The sequence below is a fragment of the Calliphora vicina genome, chromosome 3 (genome assembly GCF_958450345.1).
Source record: "Calliphora vicina chromosome 3, idCalVici1.1, whole genome shotgun sequence".
Classification (NCBI taxonomy): Eukaryota; Metazoa; Arthropoda; class Insecta; order Diptera; family Calliphoridae; genus Calliphora; species Calliphora vicina.
The window spans coordinates 106,094,859-106,105,506 of record NC_088782.1 but is presented as its reverse complement, the minus strand read 5'-3'; the positions used below and the strand labels follow the sequence as shown (position 1 = coordinate 106,105,506).

At 29.7% G+C, this 10,648-nt stretch overlaps 1 protein-coding gene and 2 non-coding genes across 3 annotated transcripts; all 3 read right to left on the bottom strand.

Annotated features, from left to right (window-relative positions):
* Positions 1–881: 881 nt before the first annotated feature.
* Positions 882–2,992, bottom strand: LOC135954935 (trafficking protein particle complex subunit 12). The gene is made up of 6 exons (XM_065505183.1): positions 2,817–2,992; positions 2,453–2,754; positions 2,049–2,387; positions 1,744–1,989; positions 1,504–1,679; positions 882–1,445 (listed from the first exon to the last, which is right to left on the bottom strand). The coding sequence occupies exons 1-6, from the start codon at positions 2,917–2,919 to the stop codon at positions 1,064–1,066; spliced, it is 1,548 nt and encodes a 515-aa protein (XP_065361255.1). The 5' UTR covers positions 2,920–2,992; the 3' UTR covers positions 882–1,063.
* A 1,338-nt stretch (positions 2,993–4,330) lies between these two features.
* Positions 4,331–4,553, bottom strand: LOC135956103 (small nucleolar RNA U3). Its single transcript, XR_010576344.1, has one exon. It is a non-coding gene; the product is annotated as a small nucleolar RNA U3 (small nucleolar RNA).
* Positions 4,554–6,284: 1,731 nt separating this feature from the next.
* On the bottom strand, positions 6,285–6,509 carry LOC135956102 (small nucleolar RNA U3). Its single transcript, XR_010576343.1, has one exon. It is a non-coding gene; the product is annotated as a small nucleolar RNA U3 (small nucleolar RNA).
* Positions 6,510–10,648: the final 4,139 nt, after the last annotated feature.

Sequence of the window (10,648 nt, the reverse complement as noted above, 5' to 3'; positions counted from 1 at the left end):
TAAATATAATTTAAAACATTTAAATATATGATTTTGTTTTATTTTTAGTAAAAAACAAGGTTTTAAGAAATTAGAGTATAGCCAACTTTTTGTTTGAATTGCTTGTTAACATCTCTGTTTTATGTTGCGGTTACAAGACAAAAGAGACATGAAAAAATAACAAAAAAATTTTTTTAATAATATTAGTAATAAAAAAAGAATATAAAATATTTTGAATTTCAGTTTTATGTGGAAATAAAAGGTTTTATTTAATTTTAAAATTGATTTTACTTACAAATAGGTGAAAATAAATGGCATTGCCAACCTAATGGTCATGAATAACATCTCTGTTATAATAACGGTCTATGAGGAAATAAATAAATGAATATTTTTAACTGATATTTAATGTTTGAATTCACTCTACATTTATTTAACTAAAAACTTTATAAGAAACATATGTAAATAACAAAATAATATAGCACTTTCCAAATAGGTCAATCGATTTTTATCTACATAGCTTTCAGCCAGGTGTTTATTGGAGTGTCCCGAGGAAAGTATGTTTTTTGGGTATCTGTTGTGGGAATTCTACTTAAAGTATGCTTATTGAAATCACAAACATTCTATATTGTCAAAATTTAACAAAGTCGAAAAATATTTCATATCATTCACCACAAGTTTTTAATTTACTATAGTACTTTCGGCACACGCTCATTCGAAACTTGTTTCCATAATAAATAAATTACCTTTTAATCGAATACAACCACTTAAAGTTTTCAACAAAATCCATTTATTTTTGTTACATCTGACCGCGTTACCAATCATTTCTAAAATAAAACATCCCTGTATTTAGTCTTGTTACCGCTATCAAACAAATCCAACCAAATTTTTCACCACCATATCAATTCTTGTTCTTAATAAATTATATTTTATTTTAACAGAAACCATAAATATTTGTTTGTTATAAAATATACATAAAAAGGTATTGTATACACAATGGAGGGCAAAACTAAAATACTTGTTAAAAATGTCTTTTGTTTACTAATAAAGTGAAAGTTATTTAATATGTTTTATAATTTACTAATAATTAATTGGGTGTTTGCAATTTCAAACAAATCTCTAAACTAATATTCAAATCGGGCTTATAACGATTAATTAATCTCAATAAATTAAGTTTTTTGTTCTTAGAATTATTTGATTCTAACTCATATAAAGTAGATAGATTAACTAAAAGGCTTTCGTTTAAAGATTTTTGAGGATTTAAATTGATGGCCCTCTCAAAGAGATTTATAGCATCTTTAAGTTTGCCAGCATATAAAAGGCAAACACCCATATTATTTAAAATCATAGTATTTCCTGTTTCTAGGTGTAGAGCTTTTTGGAAGGTGGCATAAGCTTCGGGAAAATCATTTTTCGCCACAGTTATAAGACCCTTGTCCACCAAGTCACGTATATCCGGTTGGGAGCCTCTACAGTAAATAAATAAAATGTGTTAATATATAAACAATAGTAGCTCAACAATCTTACATCTTTCTCAAGCGGCGTGCTTCAGCAAATTTTTGTTCTGCCCCAAAAATATCACCAATTTGTAAATAGATTCTGCCCCAGGCTGAAAATAAAGCTCTACGCTCTTCTTTATCCAAGTCCGAACGTTCCACAATCATGCTACTTATGACATCATCTATGAGATTATATTTTTTAAGCTGTAATTGCAATTTTATTTAAATTGTTCGCCATATTTTTATATAACACAAAATAAAAACTTACTATAATTGCGCAATTCACTATGGCATGCAATACCCGAAGTTCCCGTTTTTTCCAAAAATCTTGAGCTTCGCTTGGTTGTTTGCTCGCATAAAATTGTTTAATTTCATTACAAATAACATAGAGCTCTGAAAGACGATCCAAAGCTAATTGAGGATTACCCAAGTAAATAGGCAATTCGGCTAGTAATAAATGAAATGAAAAGCAAGCGATTGAACCAGTTTTGCCAGGATACATTTCGGGGTAAAACTGAAAGAATGTTAAACATTTCAGAATATTTTTAATTAAACTGTATATTTTATGCTGACCTCATAGTAGACATCTGGTTTATTTAGTTGCTCAAAAGGTTCGGCCTCTTGCTGCAAAATCTCGAATTCGCCCAGCTTGGCGAGCAGAGCTAGACGTGTAAACCATAGTTGTAAAGAGTGTGGAGAATGTTTGGCTGGTTGACCAGCACGTCCAAATCCCTGACCATAAATGGTTAATAGCCGTCCTGTAAGATTTACAGCTGACCTATAGCAGCCAGCTACTATAAGTGATCTTAAGCCACGTTCATCCTGTGTAACATTATCTACGCCCAAAACTTTACGTTGAGCCAGTTCGGTTTCACCCAAATGTTTGGAAACAGCTGTAGCTATCAAATCGGGCTGCAGATTAAATTAAAAATCTAATTTTTATTAATAATGTTAAAACAACTATAATTTTTTAATACCAAATCATTAGCAGTTTGAATGCCTGGCATAGTCAGCAGTGGTGGCACCCCGGGTTCTGTGTGTGGAGGCTCCCAGAAGTTTCTCACATCATCGTTTATTTTTAAGTCTTCTTCCAATTCTGCAGGATTCTCTATGTAATCGGGAGGTTTAAATCCTCCGGTGAAAGTATTAGATGTCAAATTGCCTGGAGTAAATAAACCAGTGGGTGGTGATGAGTTGCTAGTAGGCATTGTCATTTGCAAAGGATTTGCCAAAGCAGCAGATTTTTGTGATGCCAAAGGTATTTGCTTCGTATTATTTTCTATAAAACAATTGAAAAAAATGGATTGTTCATTGCTGATAATATAGAATCAATTTGGTTACCTTGTTTTTCCTGAGACCCGGCTAGCTCATCAAAGAAACTGGGTGGATCATTGGCGAAATACTGACTTAAACTGGGTCCAGCATTATTCGCTTTATTTTCCATGGCAATTTAATTATTTTTGTCGAAAATATGAGAATTTCTCTGGTTTTCTTCTTTATTCTATTTCTCCTCCTCTTTTTAGTAAACATAAAAAAAATTACTTGCATCAGCTGTTATACGTCATTGACGAATGTTTGTTATCATTCTAGGTTGATTGACATTTATATGAAGAAGAAGAATTTTGCGAACGTGTGTTAAGATGGCATTAAAAGTTAATTTATAGATCGCCAAATTTATTTTTGGCGATTTTGGGAATTCAGAGAAATGGGATTTCTAAAATACTAATAAATATTGAAACGGTATTTGAAAATACCTAAAATGGGGTCAACACGCAATAAACTTGGAAATAATTATGTAATTATGTTCTTTAGCCAACACCATTTGTTCACATTGCGAAATAATTGTTCAAATTGGTCAAAAAACCGTTAAATTTACTTTTTTTTATTTTAAAATAGTGTTACTAATTCGCAAAATAAAAACAAACCAAAAGTAATAATGGTAAAAAGATAAATTAAGCAGAAAAATCAAGAAATAAAAATATTCCTAAAAATAAGAAATTAAATGTCGTATGCACCCTGTTATTGAAAGATAATTAGTTGGCAACGCCGAATAAAGGCAATTTTTCTGGCAGCTGAAAAACAAGAACATAAACAATAGCTAAGAGCACAGACTTTATACGTGTAAACAAGCGGCCAATTTTAGAAGAAAATTGAAGATACTTGCTTCAAGAAAAATTGCTGAATACAAATCCAGACTAACATTACTGGTCGTAGAGACAAAAGATTTCAGATTATAAAAAAAATGACACAAATTTTATATATGACAGCCAGTTAAAATATATGATTGTCCTCTAAAAAAGAGGACGTATGGTCACCTTATATTACCAAATAAAGTTTAATACATTTTATTTAGAATCACAAATAATTATAAAATCGCTTGAACAGTATTTAATAAATTGTGTTGATAACACTATCAAACAGCTGTTTAAATTTTGACAGTTTCAATCAGCAACAAGTGAGAAAAATTAAACAGAACATAATTAAACAAAAAAATTAAATTTATTTATATTAAAATGAATTACGAACAATTAATATTATTGGAGCAGGCTAATGAGTGTTTATATAACAAATATAGTTCCGGCTATAAACTGGCGAATAAAAAGAAAATAATTATTTGATGTAAAAAAAAAACAAATTGACCGACTGAAAAATATTTTGTTTGTTTATGTTAAAAACTTATGAAACCTTTTTAATGTTCTAAATTGCATTAAAGCCTTATTATTAAGTCAATATTTCGGTTACAATTCCATCAACGTTCGTCTAACCCAGATTTTATAGTCTGTGATCGGAACAAACCAACCAAACTAGCTAAAGTGAAGTATGTTATTATATTTGAAATTGATTATTTAAAAAAACACTCAGAAGTCGTTTTATCCGTGAAAACCAAGCGATCATCGAAGAAACATTGTCCCACCAGCTAAACACTTAAAAAGCATCTAACTAGAACAAAGACAAAGTACAAAACCTCACGCTACAGATAAAACGATATACCTCTTCATCGCAGATTTAGTGTTTTTCATTTTGCAATGAAAATAAATGAAGACTGACTACAGAAATGATCCTGTGAAGTATAGTCTTAATTTTTCATAGCTAAACTCATGATATTTCTATTCAACTGAATATTAACCAAATGGGAATTATAAAGAAAATGATAATAAAAATAACAAAGAAGAAAACATAAACAAAATAAAACAAAACCCCACAATTGTGTGTATGTGCGTTGTTGTTGTAGCTGCTGCTATTGGTTTGTTTAGTATCGAGATAGTGGTGGGTTAGTAGCAGTTGTTTCAGTTGACTCATTTGATAGTGTACAGAAATTTGTATTAACAAAAGGCCTATAAGAATGTTTCATTGGTGGTATGTATTTTATTATTTTACTAAAAATGTAGGAATTAAATGCTATATAGAAAAGTTTCCATGATACCGTAAAAAACGAAGTGAAATCGTACAATACCCGTAATTTAACGGAAATAAATATTTAATTTTTATTGGACTCATTATTCCAATAAGAGCGATTTTTAAAGACGAATAATCGATGTTTTGCAAATCGCACGATTTTGTACATTAAAAATACACCAAAATATGTATGTAAATTGGTCAAAAATTCAAATTGTTACTCGGCTTCGATTTACAGAACAGGGGCGATAATGGCATTATAAGGTTATTTATTAAAACATAATCAAACGTTCCTCATTAATCAAATAGTATTAAAAATCTTACCTGACATATTAGACCCACGTAAACTGATTTGTAAATTTTTGTGAAGAAAATATGTCAAATAAAAAGTTTGAGACTGGATATAGTATGTATGGAAACATGGCCCATACGATCTCGCCAGTATAATCGGATGTACATAGAATCTTCCATATAATATTGATTATTGCACTTCCAGGCCCTTCCCATCTAACAACTTGGCGGAGGTGTCTACATTCAGGAATACAGAATTATGTTATCTTTTAGAATTCCAAATGAATAAAACATTATTGCTGAAATATCGGCTATTAAAAGGGCAGCTAACTGGCTCAGTTATAACAAGATATACTGATAGCCAGTATATATACGACAGGTCGAACATAGTCCAGGAATCCTTAAACAGGATGGGTACATGGACACGGAGATATCAAATTGCAAGCAGCAACTTAGTAAATTTTATTACAGAACTGTCAAATCATATAAAACAAACAATTTAAAATTGTTCATCAGTGCCTTGGCCTGACTTTGTTCTTTTGAATTTTTCCAAATTACAAAGGTGCGAAAATTTACCCATTTTTTTAGTGCAATCGTTTAAACTTATCTGGATGGCATCTGCGACCTCTTGCCATAATATAACTTTTGGAAGTTTATACCCATAAACTTCGCCGTGTCTCAACTTCCTCGATAAGTTTGATAACATTTTCATGTGACCACACGGATTCAACTTTAACTTTTTGATTTTTATTTGGGCCTTGTTCACATCCTGTTGAAGACTGGATAATAAAATTCAATAACATTGGCTCATAGCTGCAATCTATGACACAGGTGTCATTAATTGAAATGTCCCTATCCACTTTTTAATTTAATTTTTTTTCCAATTTTATCTCTCTTTTGTTTTTTAATATTATATTAATTAATACGAACTTTAGCTAGTTTTTAAATGGTCTGCCAATGCATAAACTTCGCACATCTGACAATTATCTTTCAATAATCAATCTGACAATGGCAATGTGTTTCACGATTGTCAGATTTAAGACAAACATTTTTCTGACAATAATGTAAGATCTATTATTATATATAACTTAATAATTATATTTGAAATTGATTATTTAAAAAGCCACTCAGAAGTCGTTTTATCCGTGAAAACCAAGCGATCATCGAAGAAACATTGTCCCACCAGCTAAACACTTAAAAAGTGTCTAACTAGAACAAAGACAAAGTACAAAACCTCACGCTACAGATAAAACGATATACCTCTTCATCGCAGATTTAGTGTTTTTCATTTTGCAATGAAAATAAATGAAGACTGACTACAGAAATGATCCTGTGAAGTATAGTCTTAATTTTTCATAGCTAAACTCATGATATTTCTATTCAAATGAATATTAACCAAATGGGAATTATAAAGAAAATGATAATAAAAATAACATAAAGAAGAAAACATAAACAAAATAAAACAAAAGTAGAACGTTGTATAAAAGAAACAATAACAACAACCCCACAATTGTGTGTATGTGCGTTGTTGTTGTAGCTGTTGCTATTGGTTTGTTTAGTATCAAACTAGTGGTTGGTTAGTAGCAGTTCCTGGGTTGTTTCAGTTGACTAATTTGATAGTGTACAGAAATTTGTATTAAGACAAGGCCCATAAGAATGTGTCATTGGTACATACCTACTTAGTATGTATTTTATTTATTAAGAAAATTACAAATGTGTAAAAATGGTACATTCGAGAAATGTAAATGTAAAAAAAACAATTCCACTACCGAAAATCACTTTATCGATCATAAATATCTTAAGTTTCATATCAAAAGAAAACTGTTTATAATCATATACTCGGTGTAGGGTATCATAATATTGGACTTGTCCGACTATACTTTCTTATTCGTTTTATAATACAAGCGAGTGCTTTGAGTGGACATTTTACATGTATTTTGTTGTTGTAATATTTATTTACTTATATCAACAACAAAAATTAAAAACATTCGGGAAATTGTTCCAAAATCTCTAGTTCTAGAACGACTATACTGTTTTCAACAGACACACAGATGGACAGACGCATTAGAATCTCAAGAGGACCCAGAATATTTATACTAATGTGACAAATATGGAATGATGGCGGGTATAAAAATATTCAATATAATTTTGAGTTCGTATTTTGCGATCTACATTTTCCAATAGAAAGTATTGGCGATTGGGCAGCCCACTTCAAAACAATTACCTCATTGGATTGTAACCACTCGGTTACGGAGATTTGTTTGGGGTCATTGTCGTGCTATAATCTCCAACTTAGGGCATATTTTCCTCAACGTATAAATACATAACATCATTTAAAATGAATCTGTAACTCTATAAAGTATCCTTATAGATAGCGGTGTCGATAAGATGAAGGGTATATAAGATTCGGCACAGCCGAATATAGCATTCTTACATTTTTTTTTAATAATTTTTGAAACTGTTGATTTATTAATATTTATCATAGATAGTTTTTTGGTTTTTAAATTTTCGCAAATCTTGATTCTAGCCTCTATTGTGCGAAAAAAAATATTAGAAAATCTATCTATATAAATAAAAATAAAATGTCGTTCATTGGTAATTGCATCAGTTGAGAACGGCTAGACTGATTTAGACAATTTTTTTTCTTTAAATGTTGGTCATAGTCCAACTTAGGTTTTTATGGAATGAAAAATTGACAACGCCCACTTTAACACCCACTTTTTTCCGATTTATCTAAAATCGGAAAACGGCTACACCGATTTGGTTAATTTTTTGTTTAAATGTTCGTAGTTATCCAGTTTAAGTTTCTACTGAAGGAAAAATTTACGCTCACTTTTTTCGATTTATCTAAAATCGGAAAACGGCTGCACCTATTTGGCTAATTTGTTTTTAAATGTTCGTAAGAAAAATTTATCAGGCCCACAATCGCAGAAACTCAAAATATCTAAATTCGCTAATAACTTGGCCAATAAGCGTTTAGTCAAGAAAAGGAGCACGATCTGTGATCACTCATATTTCTGGCCAAAAATCGATATTTTGATATAAAAACTCAAAATATCTAAATTCGTTAATAACTTGGAACAAAAATCAATTTTTTATATAAAAACTCAAAATATCTAAATTCGTTAATAACTTGACCAATAAGCTTTTAATCAAGGAAAGGAGCTCGATCTGTGATTACTCATATTTCTGACAAAAAATCGATCTTTTTATATAAAAACTCAAAATATCTAAATTCGTTAATAACTTGGCCAATAAGCGTTTAATCAAGAAAAGAAGCTCGATCTGTGATCACTCATATTTCTGGCCAAAAATCGATATTTTTATATAAAAACTCAAAATATCTAAATTCGCTAATAACTTGGCTAATAAGCGTTTAATCAAGAAAAGAAGCTCGATCTGTGATCACTCATATTTCTGAACAAAAATCAATTTTTTTATATAAAAACTCAAAATATCTAAATTCGCTAATAACTTGGCTAATAAGCGCTTAATCAAGAAAGGAGCTCGATCTGTGATCACTCATATTTCTGAACTAAAATCGTTTTTTTTTATATAAAAATTCAAAATATCTAAATTCGTTAGTAACTCTGCCAATAACCGTTTAATCAAGAAAAGGAGCTCGATTTGTGATCACTCATATTTCTGGACAAAAATCGATATTTTTATATAAAAACTCAAATTATCTAAATTCGCTAATAACTTGGCCAATAAGCGCTTAATCAAGAAAGGAGCTCGATCTGTGATCTCTCACATTTCTGAACAAAAATCGATTTTTTATATAAAAACTCAAAATAAGAAATCAAGAAAAGAAGCTCGATCTGTGATCACTCATATTTCTGAACAAAAATCGATATTTTTATATAAAAACTCAAAATATCTAAATTCGTTAATAACTCTGCCAATAAGCGTTTAATCAAGAAAAGGAGCTCGATCTGTGATCACTCATATTTCTGGCCAAAAATCGATATTTTTATATAAAAACTCTAAATTCGCTAATAACTTGGCCAATAAGCGTTTAATCAAGAAAAGGAGCTCGATCTGTGATCACTCATATTTCTGACCAAAAATCGATATTTTTATATAAAAGCTCAAAATATCTAAATTCGTTAATAACTTGGCCAATAAGCGTTTAATCAGAAAAAGTATAAAAATAAAAGAAATATTGAAATAAAAGTTTCCATTGTTCCTTAGGATATAATCACATACTATGAATGTATTTTTTTTTAAACTTGAATGCTGAAATTTACTATATTTTAATAGAAAACCTAGTAAATTTGAATTTTCTTAGAAATATACAAAAAGGTCATGTTTTTGAAAACTGAAATGAAGGAATAACGTTTTCAAACAAGTTTCAAAATATCAAAATTCGCTAATAACTTGGCTAATAAGCGTTTAATCAACAAAAGAAGCTCGATCTGTGATCACTCATATTTCTGAACAAAAATCGATATTTTTATATAAAAGCTCAAAATATCTAAATTTGTTAATAACTTGGCCAATAAGCGTTTAATCAAGAAAAGGAGCCAGATCTGTGATCACTCATATTTCTGACAAAAAATCTATTTTTTATACAAAAACTCAAAATATCTAAATTAATCAAGAAAAGGAGCTCGATCTGTGATCACTCATATTACTGACAAAAAATCGATATTTTTATATAAAAACTCAAAATATCTAAATTCGCTAATAACTTGGCCAATAAGCTTTTAATCAAGGAAAGGAGCTCGATCTGTGATCACTCATATTTCTGACAAAAAATCGATCTTTTTATATAAAAACTCAAAATATCTAAATTCGTTAATAACTTGGCCAATAAGCGTTTAATCAAGAAAAGAAGCTCGATCTGTGATCACTCATATTTCTGGCCAAAAATCGATCTTGTTATATAAAAACTCAAATATCTAAATTCGTTAATAACTTGGCTAATAAGCGTTTAATCAAAAAAAGAAGCTCGATCTGTGATAACTCATATTTCTGACAAAAAATCGATTTTTTATATAAAAACTCAAAATATCTAAATTCGTTAATAACTTGGCCAATAAGCGTTTAATCAAAAAAATGAGCTCGATCTGTGATCACTCATTCTTCTGACAAAACATCGATTTTTTATATAAAAACTCAAAATATCTAAATTCGCTAATAACTTGGCCAATAAGCAATTAATCAGAAAAAGTATCAAAATAATATAAATATTGAAATAAAAGTTGCCATTGTTCCTTAGGATATAATCACATACTATGAATGTAATTTTTTTAAACTTGAATGCTGAAATTTACTATATTTTAATAGAAAACCTAGTAAATTTGAATTTTCTTAGAAATATACAAAAAGGTCATGTTTTTGAAAACTGAAATGAAGGAGTAACGTTTTCAAAAAAGTTTCCATTGTATTGTAACTCACTATAGACTTATCCCGGTTTTTAATAACCCCATTTGCCAGTTTAAAAAAATCCAAAAAACTCTTTGTTTTCATTAAAATTTATT

What these genes read in the sequence shown, in the direction of transcription:
- LOC135954935 (XM_065505183.1), bottom strand. Translation starts at nt 2,919, where the DNA reads ATGGAAAATAAAGCGAATAATGCTGGACCCAGTTTAAGTCAGTATTTC. An exon ending in TAGTGAATTGCGCAATTATA is followed by an intron (nt 1,680 to 1,743) that starts GTAAGTTTTTAT and finishes TTGCAATTACAG; the next exon opens with CTTAAAAAATATAATCTCAT. An exon ending in GCACGCCGCTTGAGAAAGAT is followed by an intron (nt 1,446 to 1,503) that starts GTAAGATTGTTG and finishes TATTTACTGTAG; the next exon opens with AGGCTCCCAACCGGATATAC.